The sequence below is a fragment of the Aricia agestis genome, chromosome 14, assembly GCF_905147365.1.
Source record: "Aricia agestis chromosome 14, ilAriAges1.1, whole genome shotgun sequence".
NCBI classification, from domain to species: Eukaryota; Metazoa; Arthropoda; class Insecta; order Lepidoptera; family Lycaenidae; genus Aricia; species Aricia agestis.
In genome coordinates, this window is record NC_056419.1 from 1,703,899 (window position 1) to 1,721,878 (window position 17,980).

General features: G+C 35.8%; 1 protein-coding gene across 1 annotated transcript in view; it reads left to right on the forward strand.

The window, feature by feature from the left end:
* LOC121733680 (muscarinic acetylcholine receptor DM1) overlaps positions 1–17,980 on the forward strand; it is a 47,672-nt gene that overhangs the window by 15,908 nt on the left and 13,784 nt on the right. The window contains exon 2 of the mRNA XM_042124014.1: positions 12,708–12,813. Coding sequence (XP_041979948.1) covers positions 12,708–12,813 — 106 coding nt within the window. The remainder of the gene's footprint in view (positions 1–12,707; positions 12,814–17,980) is intronic.

Below are 17,980 nucleotides of genomic sequence, written 5' to 3' on the forward strand. Positions count from 1 at the left end.
GTGTGTAATTTAGCCATAAAATGATTTAATTATGAAAAACAGCGTTATAACAGTCATCTTTGAGATTTTTTTCTATCGAGCAGAATTTTTCAAATTGTGTACTGATATACCTTTGCGTATAGGAAATTTTCTCAATTTTAAAACGGTACTTTTTTATACTTAAATAATGACATTTACTTTACAAAAAACATTATTTCAAAAACTCATTTTACGTAGTTGCAACAACCACAGCGCCTTAATAAGTTTTCACTTCAACACAAACACTCAACCGTCTTAAACAACTCAACAAAATATAACACAGTTTAACGTGTGCGGTTGGATTGTTCAACGTGTGTTAAGGGTGTAACAGACGGAGTTTATGTGGTCTTGTTCTACTTTGTACGTAATTTATGAACCTGAAAATATCCTCTACAATGTATTTCTGGTTTAACTAGTAGTGCGCCAGTACTATTATTCAACAGTGTTGTGTGTTTTATTTGTATCAGTTAACGTTATTTGGTCGGGTTATGTCAATCCGAATAAATTATCGTTTTTCTAATATGAAATAAGGGAGCAAACGGGTCACCTGATGGAAAGCAACTTCCGTCGCCCATGGACACACGCAACATCAGAAGAACTCGAGGTGCGTTGCCGGCCTTTTAAGAGGGAATAGGATTACAGGGTAGGGGAGGTAAGGAAGGGAATAGGGAAGGGAAGGGTAGGGAATTAGGCCTCCGGTAAACTCACTCACTCGGCTAAACACAGCGCTGCTTCACGCCGGTTTTCTGTGAGCCCGTAGTATTTCTCCGGTCAAGCCATTTGTGCCGAATCATGGCTCTACCACGTTTTGAAGATATACGATACTAGTTGATGCCCGCAACTCCGTTGGGCGCGAAACCGTACATCTTTACGGGATAAAAAGTATCCTATGTTCTTTCCCGGGACTCAAAGTATCTCCGTACCAAATTTTATCAAAATCAGTTCATTGGTTTAAGCGTGAACAGGTAACAGACAGACAGACACACTTTCGCATTTATAATATTAAATTAGTATGGATTTAATTACTAGTTTTGCAGATATAAGATCAGCTTGTTAGATGTAGTTCTGGTAACACTGAATTTATCAGGAACATTTCACATATCTACCTACAACAATTTTTATTCACAAGCGTCATGACTCATGACTCATGACTCATGACTCATGACACTTGCGATACAGTTTATTGTTAATTCAAATACATTTTTTAAATTTTGTTCGTGGTTCAAATTGTCGAATTCCATTAGTAAAAGACCCATATCGGTATCAAAATATCAGAAGATAAATTAAGCGCTTGTCTCTAGTAGGGTGATATAAAAACACAATATCTATTAATTATTAAGGTTGCTCTAAGAACTACCTGTTTTTCTTTAAAATCAAGCGTTCTATTACTTTAAAAACAGGCAGTTTTTTAATATTGTGTTTTTGTGCTTTGTCCAATGACTGGTACTGTCCAATCACTAGTCATTTACCCTACATCATATTACAGGTTATTCACCCGATCGCTTAAACTTTCAACCGACAATAATAATGTTTCACATCGCGACTACCAGGCTACTATAACCTTGTAGTAAACATTTGAAAGGCTTAGGAAAAACCCTCGTAACGTATTCACTGAAACATCTGCCAGAGGGGGAAGACCAGGGTGACAGGGGGGGAGGGGGACAAATGGATAGCTCCCTGAATATCGCATGAGCGAGGTCTCAAATTGACTGCTTAATGTGGAGTGCTGAGTGGGTTTTTTGTGGTAATAAAAATGTCTTTGAGGTGGGTTGTAAGAGTTTGGTCGCTGGATAGATGGAAAGCCTTTAAGGCGCGTTAAGACGTGGGCTTTTTCCGTGTGTTTTCCTAAGCGCTACAGTAAGGGTGAAGCCAAACGAGCGTAATTTGTGAGTTGTGAGTCGCAGAATTTCCGCCAGGCAGAATTCTGCCCGGCAGAAATTCTGTTGGACTGCCACACGAGCGTAGTTTTGTGACTTGTGAGTTTTCAGTTGCAGGTTGGGCTGCCAGACGAGTGCATTTTATTCAGTTGCTGTCCAACGTTTATACCAGGTGTTTGTGTCGTACAATGGAACCGTTGAAAACTTTGTGCATTTACGAAGCATATTTAGAAGGCACAGAAAATAATGTCAGAAAAAAAAGCTGGGTAAATCCACTTAATAAGGATAAAATTAGTGGTTCATTTCAATTTGAAAAATTATAATAAAATATGATTATATAATAACAAAAATTGTAATGAAGTACTTACTTCAATAATTAAGTAAGTATAAAAGAAATAAAAATTATAATAATAGTAATAAAAACGAAATAAATATACATAGTACATTTACGCTACAAAAATTTTATCCCCAAAAATATCCCCAAATTACCCCCTAAAACCCACTGTTTTTATTTTTTCCAAATAAATTTAGAAGGAAATCCCCATAGTTGGGAATACTGCCCGCGCTCCACGCGAACTAAATTCGGTCGGTATAATACGTGTGAGCCGGCAGACAACTTATTATTTTGAGTCGCCCTGTGAATCAAACAGGACTTATGTATGAAACTGAATGCAGCAGAATTCTGCCCGGCAGAAATTCTGCGACTAACAACTCACAATTTACGCTCGTTTGGCTTCACCCTTATTCGAGGTTCGTTTATAACGCGCAGAAAACATGCAGCAAACGCGCACGTCCGAACGCGCCCTAAATCTATAGCTGCTTGATGCTTATCTCTTTTTTATGGGCACGAAAATATTATGGGCTTTCGGCATTTAAATTCATTAACATCCTAAAGGCTTTAAGCAGAAAGCAAAGACAACAGGAATTTTTACTTACTATATTTTGATTTGTGCCTATAATGGGCAACGTTAAAAGGAATCTAATATTTAACAGTAATAATATACACTTTTCATGCACTTTATAATATTTAACCTTTATAAACGGTCATTTCCGCCATCTTTTATCTTATTACCTTTTAATTTTTATCAACGTCTAATCTTCCAAAAGATTATTTTTTAACTTTCATCAACTTTTTCATCCATATTGAATCACAAATACATAGAGAATTTCTGTTAATAATATTACGCTTATTTATTTTGCAATTATCGAATCACCAAGAAAAATCTTCATATACAGTACATACTTGAAAGCTCGAGGAAAATTCTCACATAGATCCTCTCTTCGAGGGCGTAGGCCTAATGGATTCCTTTTAATTCGTAAAGGGATAAACCCTTCCCTACACCTGAACTCTTGTCATTTATCTCCTTTAAATAATACTCGTATTGCTCGCCTGGTTGTACCCTAAGGGCCCGACTGGAGTCGCAAGACATTGCAATCGGCCGAGCACTCGATATGTATAAACACATTACCGAGTGCTCGCCGAGTCACTCGGACCCCACTCGGTACGTACACGTCACTCCGAGATTTTTTTAAGTTATAAAAATATGATTAATGTCTTGGAAATGAGATTTCAATACTACAATGGAATTTATAGAACTGGCTAAATTGTTCCTAGTGAACTAGATTGCACGTACCGAGTAGATTGCAGGCGAAACAGTGCTCTCGGCCAAGCACTCGGTATGTTTATTATGGATGTCTTAGCCGAGGGCACTGTCTCACCACTCTACTCGGTTGGTGTAAATAATGTTATGTGATTTCACCTCAAACGTCGCCAGTCGCCACAATATTAAAAAAAAATCGGCTGCTCCACTGTCTCGGCCGAGCTATATTTTACTGTCTCGCCACTCTACTCGGCAGGTGTAATCAGACCCGACGATTAAGGACCGGCTAGCAGTTTTAGCGAGCTTGATCGTCGGTAAAGTGGAGTTGGTTTTAATATTGTAGAGAAATTTTAATAAAGGTCTACGTGGCAACTCTTATGTTTGTAATTTGTACAGTGTTTGGGATTTTGAATAACTTTCTCGGCTTACAAGTATTTTAGAATATGAGTTGTGTATTAATTCTACAGAAATAAAGTCTTAATTTCTGTAGAATTAATGAGGTACGATAGAGAAAAGAGGTACGATATAAAATTAGCCGAAGAAAAAGAGGGGTGTTGTAAGTTTGATGAGTCTGTCAGTCTGCCCTGAAAGCTCAGTCCCTTTTTTAACCGACTTAAAAAAAAGGAGGTTATCTATTCGACGCGTATACAGTATGTAATACAGTACGGAATACTGTAAGTTTTATCAAAATCGGTTCAGTAGTTTTTGAGATAGGGAATTTTAATTCTTAATTATGTACAATTTTGAAGTCGGTTTTATCTTTTTATAAAATAGTAAATACTTACTATTATTAACACGCTTCACTTTTGAAAATCTTGGAATCTTAATTTGACCCACTTCCCGGTCTTCGATTAGGATGAAACTTGCACAGTGCACACGCTCTGAGTTCTGATGACAATACATGACTAGCTAAGAAACGTCATTACAAATCCAATATGGCGGCCTCCCTAAGATGACGGACATGGCGGAAATGCACCCCCAAGGTATGTGTATCAAATGTAAGGGTTTGCTGTCAGGAATACGAAAAAAATAGTATAAAATTTTAGTAGACTAAAATCCAACATGGCGGACATCCAATTTGGCGGATTGGTTTAGTGTGTAAGTACTAAAAGCGTGTTTTTTTAGTTTTTAAACTATTGATTTAAACTTTTGTATGCGCAAATGCATGACCCCAAGCGCCCCAGCGTCATTATTCACAAAAAAATCGGCGCTCCTGAAACTGTTCGAATTTTTAAGTGTTTTAATATAAACAGGTATCTACATTTTATTAAAAGGGATCGACTGTTTTTTCGGTTCAAAGCACCCTTTTATCTCTGAAATTCAAGCGAAAATAACATTATGGCAGTGACATGTTCCAGCAATAAAACCTTTTTAATGAATTCTTTTTAAGCGCGTACTTATAGTGCGATCGGATACAATGCCTGTACTGTTACAGTAAATAAAATTCAGTACAGTGGTTTTTCGGTCCAGTTTTATTTTTACTTGCTTAGTACAAAGTGCTTCTAGTAAGAAAAGGGTTAAGGTGACGCAGCGTTAAAGTAAAAAACCGTGTTGGATATGCTTTGGATTGCTTGTTTTCTATGAGAAGCCGGCCCGGTCTCTCCTAGAAAACAAGCAATGGAACAGCAAAAAATGGAAAGGGCGTAAGCGACAAAATGGTTTTGGTCACGTAATTTAAAAACCATAGTTTCAACGACATTAGGACTATTACCTATATTTTGTAAAAAATATTGACTTTATCTTTTTTTTTTTTCAACTCTTGTCTCTGGGACTTAGCTGATCTCAGACTGGCCGTGTAACTACGAATAATAAAAACTAAGGAATCGTAACTCCCATACTATTACCGTTTTAAATTTGGATCCTTTTGATCTGTCATGTAACGTCAGCCTAGTACCGCTCAAGGTCACCTAAATATTGCAAATGTATTGAAATGTGTACCTAAGGTACACTTTTTTGACAAGTATTGTGGAGCATGTTTTTTGACGGAGTTACTCTTCCTTAGTTTTTATTATTCGTAGTCGTGTAAGCATTGTTTAATAGTATCTTTGATACAATAAAAAAACTACTTTTAATCTATTTTCAATTTGTCAACTTGTTGTCAACAGACTTCAACCATAAATAAAAGAGTATAATTCGTATGTATAGGGTTGTCACTCAAAAATCTGTCATTTCTCATGTGTGTGTGTTGTAGTGTGTGTAGTGTTTTATTTATTAAAAAAATGTATGATAAAAGCATAATTTCAAAATAATATTAGTTCGATGCACTCCTTTACCATATAAACTATACTGTGTATTCATATTGTATAGATTAAGTTATTTACATTGTAAATTTTATTTTTTTAAAAGACAAATTTTCCACTTTTTTACTAAAAAGTGGCCCCGTGCGAGTTTCTTACGCCGGTTCTTCTCGCCGGGTTAGTTCCCGAACCGGTGGTAGGCAACATGTAGTTCAACATTCTGAAAATATTTGATTCAAATTTATTCAGAAATAAAACAATTTTTATTTTTATTTTTTTTGTGCAAAATTTCATGCACCTAGATACGTTTCCTCATTTTTCGTAAAAAGGGTTACAAAGTTTTTCGTTCGCGTATTAATATTATGATAATGATGATGCCGACTTAGAACTGATGTTGAAATTTTTAAATTTGACGTATTATGACGAAAATCGTCGCTAGGGTTGTTAAATTGTCACCTACGAATTTAAAACTATGACATATTCGATGGACGTGTTCCTCTTTGGTCGTTTTGTTGTTTGTGTTTTGGCACATGCGATTAAAATTGTCAGAATCCAATTTTGAAATCTTTATTTTAAATATTTAAAAATAAATTAAATCAGCCAGCGCGAGGCACATTCCGTTCATAATCCTAGTGAAACCCGACGAATTTGACAGATATTGAAATCTGTCCGTTTCTTTGCAGTCGAACTACTAGTAGTTATGTCTGTTGTGCCCGTATCATTTCAATTTGACAATAATTTGACATGTTTTTTGTTTAATTTTCTGGTGTCTATGGTTTTTACTATTCTAGTACAGTCATCAACGTCTACTATTCACTATTATCTTAGCGGTTCTATTGTGGAGTTTTCTATTCATAGTCAGTCGATACCGTCGGAAGGACGTGTCAGTTGAGACAGCATTATACCCTCGTCACGCGTGCGAACGGGACAGACATATGTCAGTCGGTTCCGCCGCGAGTTGTATGCACAGGAAGCTACCTTTATCCCAGTTGAACATAGTTTCAACAAATATTTAGTTCCGGAATGGAAAAGGAAAGATAAGCACTTTTCAATATGGTTTGGCTGGCTTTCTTGGGATTTGCCGAAAAATGCTACTATTTATAATGTGTTTGTAGTACTTTGGTGTATCGTGTCTTGTAGCTGTAGTTTGGATGTGTCAACGGTTTAATATTATATCGCGTCGATGTGTTGTCTGTAACAGTTGTTGCAGTCAAGAGTCATTTGCCATACTAGACAAGTGGCAAGCGATTATCGTAAACGTCAACAAAATATACCTATGCGATTTGACATAAGTCATCGCTTCGCTAGCGAATACTAATGTCAAATCCCATACATTTTGTTGGCGTTTACGATAATCGCTTGACACTTGTCTCTAGGCCCTGGTCGAACTCTTGCAAACCAAACGTAAAAATTATAATTTAAGTGAGTTTAAGACCTAGGTTTTCACTGCTTTTTTGCAGAATTTAACTCCTAAGTCCTGAATATGTACTCAGAACTTAGGAGTGTATTAATTATTCTAAAAACCAACTTTTTCAGCGGCAGCAATTTATATTATTTAAAAAAAAACTCCAATATGTTTGTTGCTGTTTGTATTTGAATAATACAAACAGCAACAAACATATTGGAATCTATATAAATAAAAATGATTTTTAAAATTGTGTTAATCTCGCTGAAATTCGAGACAGGCTGAACCGATTTGGCTAATTTTGCGGAAGTCCAGGGAAGGTTTATATTAATTAGGAGGGAACTGGAAGGTGATACGAAGTTCATCTTGTAATAAATTATAAACAAAAAACTTTTTGAAAAAAAAAAGCTTTTATTTAAATAGTCTAAAAAGAAGAAAATAAATTTCTCCTTAAAAATTTTAACTATTAAGTTTTAATCCTCAATATTTTATACGATTTGCATGATAATAAAAAAATATTTTATTTCAAGAATTTGTTAAATTCTGATTAACTTAAGTCCTTAAGAAAAATCCATATTTAGCGAGTTGTTATATTCCGTTTATTTCTGCATGACTAAAAAGTTAAATTTCATTTAACAAAAGTGACCGGATTCAACCAGCTAAAACCCGACTGGATTTGACTTGAACACGTCACGTCATTTCACGTCACGTCACGTGACGTCACATACAGTCACGAAACGAAACGACACGACACGACACGACTTGACTATCACTTTTCAATTTACTCTCAATGAGCCCTTTTATTTGATACCCATATTACAAAAGTGCTTTAAAATAACTGCCATAATTATTAGAATTGATATAGAAGGACATTACATTCGTTTCCGAGTTACTCTCAATAAGCCCTTTCATTTGATATCCATATTGCAGAAGTGCATAAAAAATAACTATTCCCGTATCTTGAATGAGCCGCTATGTTGGATGTAGAATGACATTCGTTTTCGAGTTACTTTCAATGAGCCCTTTCATTTAATATCCACATTGTAGGACTGCATCGAAAATAATTATTTCGTCATCTTGGATGGTCAACCATATTGGATTTACAGTGATTTCACATACCATATCGACTATCGTGGATGGTCATCCAAGCTAAACGAGTATGCAAAATTTCAGCTCAATCAAAATTGAGGTCCAAAATTTCACCGTAACATACATACTTACATACATAGAGAGCAAGTTAAATAAAAGCTTTTAAAAATAATAATTTGACACGAATAATGTGCAACTATAGTAGCTAACCCTATATAAATATTTAAATACAGTTCAACCTTATAACTTTGTTTACATTCAAATTAAAAAGAATTTGAAACTCTATGTATTTTGGCTATGAAAGATCAATACAGTCCGAAGCTATGTTACCTATAGGCTATAAACCTTAATACGATCGACATAAAGATCAAAATATAACTTCAAAGTAAAATAGTGTATCGAGTATTGGCAGTGTCCGGGGTTCTGCCAAATATTTACATATACCCGCGAAGGGAATCCCTTTGATGTTTCGAAATTCGATGTAGTTCGAATTCTATATTTGAATTGAAAGTTGTAATTGGATGATTGGAAGTGGTCGAACTATATAATATATATATACGTAATTTGGTCGCGAACCCAGCCGACAGATCACAATTAAGATTGAATTCACGAAGTTTCGTGCTATGAGTTCATGTGCACGCATGCGCAGCTGCAGCATTAGTCTTAAGTGCTTCGTTAATTTCCGTGTCCATTCGGCCTGCCCTGCCTGCCCTGCCTCAGGGCAGTTCCAGATGCCGAAAACGCCAATAGTCAAACATAATAATATGACAAGCAATATTATACTTTAATACGCAAAGTTTAAATAGGCTAATCGTTCTAAATTAACTGCATAGAGGAAGGTGACATCTTAAATTCTGCGTGTTGTAACTTCTGAGTTCTGATATAAACGTTTTTGCTAAAGTTAATAAACAAAAGAAAACGCTTATCTACCAAAATCCACGTCAATTATAATCTAAACTAAACTGTTTAATATAATCATCACAACAGAAACTTGACCTAAGTACGGAATATGATATAAACACTTTAATTATCAAAGTACCCCCATTTTACAATGACAAAGATGGCCGCCACGTACTTAATCACAGGAATGTTCGGACTTCCAAACAGCTATCGTTTATTGTCCACTACAGACCATGAATTTTATTCCCACCGCGATTAAACTAATTTAAACTCTACGTGGTACACATAGAACTTGTTGTTGTCTAACACGTCCCGAAGGTCACGGAGGTCCGAGAGCAAAGCCACTCGAAAATCAACCTCACACCCTCGTCATAAGGCACCTAATCGCCAGGCTCATTTTAGCTTAGAAATAGAAACTCTCAAGCACTTATTACATGGTTGAGCTGTGGAACTCAGATGTGGAGCGAGCGATTTTGTGTTTTATACTAATTTGCTAGAGTAGAGATTGGCGTGTACGTCCGTTGTACTTAGGGGTTGATGAATTTTTCAGTACACTGAAGTTGAAAAGCGCTCGGAAAACATTTGTTTTTCGTTTTTGTACGGGAGGTCGGTGATTATTTGTAAACCTTTGTCAGTTTGTCTATCAACTTCTAAAAATATTTTTTATAAAAGAAAACACTTTTATATTTTTATTGAAATTAGGTTAAAAATTATACTATAAACTAAAATTAAATAATAAATAAGTATTACTGATCTAATGAGTAAAATTATATTTTGTTGCAAATTAGCCTTCCTTTTTGGTTTATTAGTAGCAGCAGGATTTATTTCAAAGTGTGATTTATAAATACAAAATGAAATAACTCGACTCATTATCGTAACGACAGTATTATACAGATTGTTTAAGAATTAAGAGGCTGCTAAACCTTTTATTTCTCGTAATACATAAAAGAACGTCAGAATTTTAAACTCATCTCAACTCCAAAGCAAACCCCATTAAAATAACTCCACGGGATCTTATAAACTTTTTGTGTGTACGGTCGGCAGCCAAGTTCGCGACGTGAAGTGAAAACTAAAGTTTAAAGTTTGAAATCGACAAAAACGTCGAAATAACTTGGTTCTTGTATGGTTTCTTTTTAAAGATCAGCTAGAAAGAAGTTGGTTCTCTCTGCATTTAAAGCATTTTAATTCCTTTATCCATTTTGACGATTGTAATAAATTTTACCATCATTACAATTTGTAAATAAATTCTGAATAGAAGTATGTATTCATATTACATGTTAAGATGTTTATGTGTGTTCCAAAGTTACATTAACATGAAATTATACCCATAAGTGATATAACTTATAAGGTCTATCGTCGATAGTCATATCGAACCAATCGAATCGTACAGAACTCTACTTATTTTAAATTTCATTACTGTAAAAACAGTTATTTTTCATTTGGTAAGATTTCAATTGGCAGTATAATAGCTGTCCACTCTCTATTAATATTAGGGTCAAAATGAATTCTATGTCTATAATAAATAATTACACTTTTTTAATTTATATCATCGAAAACGACGTTGTTGACTGTACATAGCAGCACCCGCGGCACTCGCCGCGTCTTGAAACATTTAAATACCGAATTATTTCGCATTGCTTTTTATAGACCTGGATCCCAGAAGGATAAGACATAACTTACTCTCTGATGGATGAAATCATAGGTTATTAGTAGTGCCTCGTGTACTTAGAATACCTGCGAATTTGTGTAGCTCTAAGTGTGACACGGTCAGGTACCAGGAACCAAAGTGGACTAAAAATGAGTCTTACTTTACTTATTTTCAAATGGCTAATATTTATATATAATTTAAAATAAGTAAAGTAAGACTCATTTTTAGTCCACTTTGGTTCCTGGTACCTGACCAGGTGTCACACTTAGAGCTACACAAATTCGCAGGTATTCTAAGTACACGAGGCACTACTAATAAGAGTAAGTTATGTCTTATCCTTCTGGGATCCAGGTCTATTAGTTTTTGTACATTTCGAGTTTGTCATCATCAGCCTCTCCCCAGTCATATATTAATAAAATATAGACATGAAATCCATATTTCATCAGTCCCTACCCAGTACCCGGTCATTTAGGAGGAAATATAGATATGGAATCCATACTGTGTGGCATGAAATTTGTTATGACTTATGAGCGTAGCGTTTCTTTGAGTCCTGACAAAGGACAGGATAATTTTTTAAAATGTACCACTAATCTACGATAAGCTAGCGCAAGTTGTTGCAATTGACTATGTCATGTTGAAAGTCATGTCAAACATTTCCAATGTCGACTCATTTCAAACTTTCAACTCTCTTATTCTAAGAACCATTTAGTTTACTTCAGCACAGCATTAGCACCGACGGCTCACTTGAAACTTAGTGCTCGTTACTATTAGCTACCCGGGCAGCTCAGTAGCCGGCAGGAGTAATGCTGGCGCCGCGCCAGCCATTCATCACCCTTTATGTACTTTTGATTAACCCCATCGCTTATATCACGACGTATTTTGTGCAATACATTGCTTTGCCATTAAAAACTATAATCCAACTTCACGAACAATAAGATAGCCCACGCAAGATTTAGCTGAATCCTAAGCAGCTGCTGTTTTTTGTTAACAAATTCTTAATTTTTTCTAGAACTTTCACAATTTTAGAGTTCTTTGTAGGTTAGTACCTGTTAGTAAGTACATATATTACATACATTTAATTTAGTAATATTCTTCGAATGTAGTAATAATGTCGTATCAATGGACTCCTAGTCCTTATATTATCTGAGGAAACAACGATAGAGCGACAGCTCTATGCATGGGCGTATATAAGGGGGGGGTCCGGTAACGTTTGCATTTATGTAATGTACATTATTCTTTGAAACTCCAATAATATACTTGCTGGATTTTCAATTGACAGGTATTGTATTTGGTTTTCCTTGCATTACGGTCGTGGCAGAGCACTGGCTACATCATAGTTGGGTTTTTAGTTATTTAGGGTTCCGTACCCAAAGGGTAAAAACGGGACCCTATTACTAAGACTTCAATATCTGTCTGTCTCCAGGCTGTATCTCAAGAACGGCTATAGCTAGACTTCTGAAATTTTCACAGAATGTGTTACATATCTGTTGCCGCTATAACAACAAATACTATAATTGATAAAAAAAATAAAAAAAAAAATATTTACGGGGGGCTCCGATACAAAAATCACATTTTTGGGCTATTTTTGCTCTAGATAGCGGTACGAAACCCTTAGTGCGGGAAGCCAACCGTACTTGGCCGATTTTATTTATGTTATTTATTCCCTTGTGTTATTACTTACTAGATGACGCCCGCAACTCGGTTGCGCCTAAATTCGTTTATTGCGCGGCAACCCTGCATTTTCCGGGACCTAAAAGTAATAATATCTCCATACCAAATTTCAGCAAAATTGGTTCAGCGGTTTGGGCGTGAAGAGGTAACAGACAGACAGACACACTTTCGCATTTATAATATAGTATGGATGTTAATTATTGCCTTGTGTTTATTACCATTATTACCAGGCTACCATAACCACATAACATTATGTTGTAGCGACGAGACGCGGGAGGCGGAAGCGCGGGCGCGGTCCGAGTCGGGCGACGCGGACTCCGTGTACCACGTGCGGGGCGCGCTGCACGACACAAGGTGGAGGGATCAGGTAATCTCTTTACACGTTATGCGCTCCTGGTAGTTGAAGCGAGCAGGTACTGAGATAAAAGGAGATAAGTGGAGAAATCAGGTAGCCTCTGTAAAACTTGAGGCCTTCAGCTGCAGGCTTAGCATGGTCACCATAGAAGCGGTTTCTTTTTACGGAAGAATAGACAAAGTGACAGTTAGACAAAAGAAATCCGCTATTTTGTCACTAAAATGACAGATTTTTGTGACAAAATGGCGGAATATGTCCAATCTTTCCCGTTTCTAATGTTGTTATTCTAAGCCTGCTGGTAGTTCTTGTTTCACATTGTATGAACTTAAATGCGTAAGGGCACCCCAGTACCATACCAATATAGGGACAATCTATCTAGTGAAACAGCATTAACTAAATATAGTGCGATGCCGCTTCAGATAGCTTTGAATTGCTACGCGATGTAGTATGTCTGGTAGAGTCTTAACATTGTCAAACCCACGAACTGAATGCCATGAACTCTACATGAACTAAACGCATCGGCAAAGATTTCGGAAAACATTGTGGAATGTGGATGTCACGAACCCATCATAAAATGTCAAATTATGTTGTAAGTCCTAAAATTAGTTCAAAGTAGATTTACCCAAGTTCTAAAGTGTCCAGTAATTACACCAAGTTACGGTAGAACTCGGCCAGGGCTGGATTTAAACTTTCGGCACCCTTGGGCACTAAGAAACCCATTCCACCATTAAAGTAATGCAGTTTTGATATGTTAAGAGGATACACCAGGGGCGAGAGAAATTGAAAATAGGTATTTGAAAATGCATTACTGTCTCACCAATCTCAAGTCTCCCACCGCAGAGCGCGATAGAGACAACACGACAAAAGTTCTAATAAAAGAACAGAAAATCTTCAATTCGTTGTCCGCTGATTCCTTCTCCAAAACTTAACCGATTTAAGTACTTTTTTCATTAAGAATTAAAGCAAGGCTTGAGCTGTGTTCCTATGTTTTATTTTTTTTGTATATTTTAGCCAGTTTTGTTTTCTGGGTGTTTGAACACAGAGAAAAATCTTGCCATTTTTTGGGTTTTTGGACGTTTTTATCTTTTTTAATAATAAAATTATGAAAAAATAGAAAACATAGGGACATGCTAATAGTGGCCATAGATATTCAGGAAAAAAATCATAACTCTACCGGCATTATCCAGTGAGGAAACAGGGGACAGCATTAGTATGGAAAAACAGCGGCGTGGACTCCTCTTAAGAAGATGATATAAATGAATGAATTAAATTATTATTTCGAAGATCTTAAGGCGTCAAAATTATGGTTTACAATTTTTATTTGAAAAAAGGAAATCTAAATTAAGATGACATTTAATTTTTTTCCATTTTCCGAGTTTTTCCGCCCTAGAAAAGCCGCCCTGAGCACTAGTCCCGACTGCCCCTAGTGTGAATCTGCCACTGAACTCGGCATGAAAACTCACAAGCCGTAGTTTGAAGCTAATATGAGCCGCTTATAACTAACTTTAATATTACTATGGGATTTGTATTGTTTGACCGCGGTATTTGTTGAGTTGCCCGCAATATAGTTGCATAGCAATGCACGGTTAAAGTTTTTAGTACTTATTGCAGCGATGAAAACTATTCTATAAAAAAAAGACTCAGGTATCTACAATCTTTATATAAGTAGAATTTCCTATTAATCGGTTTAAGAATAAAGAGGTAACATATAGACAGATATATTTTCTTGTTTAGTATACTAGAAGTTGCTCGTAAGTCGTAACGTATGTTTTTCCAGGATAAAAACTGTCCTATGCTATTAACCTCACTCTCTCTTGGCTTGTTTCACCACTTTCTGATAAAGTGCCTAATAGGCTGTTTAGGCTGTTTAGACAACTATTTTGACAGATTCTCCATACTTGATCTGTCAAGTTAATTGGTGGATAGTCTTATCAGGAAGTGGTGAAACAGGCCCTCAAAGTATTTTTATTTGAAATTAAAATCTACTCCGCGATTTAAGAGGGCGACTAACCCCAAAAATCAAACATCGTCCTTCTCTCTTCACACTCACGCCCGTCTTTCATATGCCAGGTGAAAAAGAACGACGCGGATTCATCGCCAAATTAGTTTTTTCTCAATAACTCGATAAATATACAACATTTTAAAAATCCGCTAGGTCGATCTCTCAATGATAGAATTAAGTATACAATGTGTTAAAATATTAACTTAGTTCAATGCACGGTGCAATGCAATGGCAATACATGAAAAAATCGTGAAAATTAGATGCATCTTTGTGACTTTTTTCTATCGAGAAAATTTTAAGGTATCGTGTTTTTGCTCAGATCGAATTCTCGGAAATATAATGTAGTATCTAATTTGGAACAATTCGGGGCTTATTTTCAAGTATAAAAATGAATTATAAAATCGAAACTTTAGGGTTAGTCGCCCCCTTAAGGTTGAAAAGGTAACAATTAGAAAGACATACACACAGGAGACAGTGTAGCATTTAAGGGTGGGTTGCACCAGATAGGCAGTTGTAGTTAAGGTTAAGGTTATCGTCAAATATGGCGTCCATTATGGACTTTTACTAGAGATTTAACAGTTCATTTGACATGGTTAAAGTTTTTTTTTTTTTAATGAAATAAGGGGGCAAACGAGCAAACGGGTCACCACGGGTAAGAGGGAATAGGGTAATAGGGGAGGGTAGGGATGGGAAGGGAAGGGAATAGGGGAGGGAGTTACAGTTATAGTTAAAGTGAGTTGGTGCTACCCGCCCTAAAATAGGTATGGATTATTGGAATTAAATAATAAACGGCCTAAGTTCAACTAGATGGCTGCACCATATGCGTACCTCAAGTATAATATGTTAACGTAACACTTTACCAATATTCCGAATTCCGAAACGTAAATAGCCGTAACAGAAATTCGGTATCGTATTGACAGTGTGAGAGTCCACTTGTGTTTGTGGATGGATGGACAAATGTTTACCCAGTCTGCTGCTACACTCATGTCTGATACGAGTTGCAAATTCTGTTTTCTATTGCACGAAAATACGAATAAAGTGTAACTTACAACGATATTGAATTCGTATTTTAGCAAAAGTTTTTAACTCCCAAGTAAGTAAGTATATCTGAAGTCTGGACATATTATGAATCTATGAAAATACTAGCTGTCTCGGTAAAGAAGTGATTCTTCAAAAATTAGTCTCCGCGTCACTTTCGATTTTACTTACGGGATTTTTTTTATTTTCGAGTTATCTTTAAATAAATGCAAATACCTTTAAGGTGCTCTAAAGATAATAAATACGATCTTTAAGGCATGTAAATCGGTCCACAAACTACTGAGATAATCAAATTTGAAATTTCGGTCCCCACGAAAGTTGCGACGAACTCCACGAAAGTTACGATTACATTTTCTAGAAACAAAATATGGTTTGATATCTTTTTTCCTTAAAAAATAAAATTAATTATTATTTATTTAATCAGTTTTTATTAAGATCAACAATACTAAAGATCATGGAGCTTTAATTTGTTGCTTAATCTGTCAAGTAACCGGTCCTGAAATGCTGTGATTTTTTGAGGTTCAGGTGATTTTATTTGAAGTTCGTGAAGAATAAGTGATTTAGGAGGTCATATAAAGAGGTTTTCAACTAAATATGGAGATTTAGGACACAAGATCATAATATTTTCTTCGATTCAGTTTGTGGGATATATAAGAGGGCTCGCTTCGCTCGCTCTCGTCTGAGTATCGTATCGCATTGCATTTGGATTGAGGATATAATATCAGTTGTTCATGTAAAATACTGATATTCAGGTAAATCCACTAGATTAGAAGCAGATTCGATATATTTGGGGAAAAGATCAGAAGGTAGATTGATGCATAAAGCCATATATGTTTAGTTTTTCAAAAAAGCTTGTAGAGTGAAAAATTAGTTCTGGGTACCAAAACCATAGCTGGAAATACTATACTATAGCCAATTCACATAGGAAAACCGTGTAAAAAACAGCCTACGTAGCTTTTGTAGGTCACTAGGTAACTTTCATGGGTGAAAATCCACGAAAGTTGTGCCACGAAAGTTACGAAAATTTTACATTTTTTAGAATTATGATTAAAGTAATAGGTAAATAAACAAACAAAGTACTAGGAAATAATCTCGATCATATACCTTATTCCTTAATTTGATTTGAGTGTCACAATTATAAATTATTATCATTCAAAACATGCTCGCAAAAGTTACGTGACTACAGCGACCACAAAATTTTTAAGGAATATCTTATCTTATATTTTCTTTGTTTTGAAGCAACGAGGGTTTGAGTCCCCTGTACTGATGCTGGAAAGATACTGAGCGTTGTTGCAGCTAAAACGTGTAACCACAAGTCGTCGCGTTTGGAAGATAGGTGCAGTTTTATTACCCGCTCGTGAAACTAGCAAAATCGTGTGACACAGACGTTATGCCTATTAACTTTTTTAACTTAAGGTATAACATTATTTTATTTTAGGAATTAGGTAGCCCAGTTAATCTAGATTATTTTGATGTATCACACTCTATGCTAATGTATAAAATACAAAAGTTATTAAAGCTTTCCGTAAGCGCGAACAGAGTGTGACGCGCGGAGAACACCGATTTTGCCCCCGATTTCGACATTTAATTAACCATTAAACAAAAACTATAAATAATTATAGATGTTTTTTATAAAGAAATCAGATACTTAAATAAATGAGGAATAACGTGTGTTTGGTCCTAATGCTGTATGTTTATTAGGGTAGTAGTAAAGAGCGTGTGACCACATTTTGAGGGGACTCGGAGAATTACTCAAAGTATTTCGCCCATATTATTTTCTTGAAGTGATTAAATAAGTTTGGCACCATGGCAACGTCCATGGCTATCCCGTCACACAAACAATAGTCGCCGTCAGTCTTGAGTTGTAATGATTGAATATTATTTATTCAACAAATGCACTTATCAATAAAAAAAGTAGCCAGTAGCCGATTCTCAGTCCTACTGAATATGCATATAAAATTTGGTAAAAATCAGTAAAGCCGTTTCGGAGGAGTACGGTAACTAACATTGTGACACAAGAATATGAAGCTTTTACTTTATAAAAATTGGATCAGTAGTTTAGGTTCTATTGTGGACAAACACGCAACTAAGTAGAACAAAGACTGGAAAAGTAGTTAGATTTTAATTTGGACATTTATT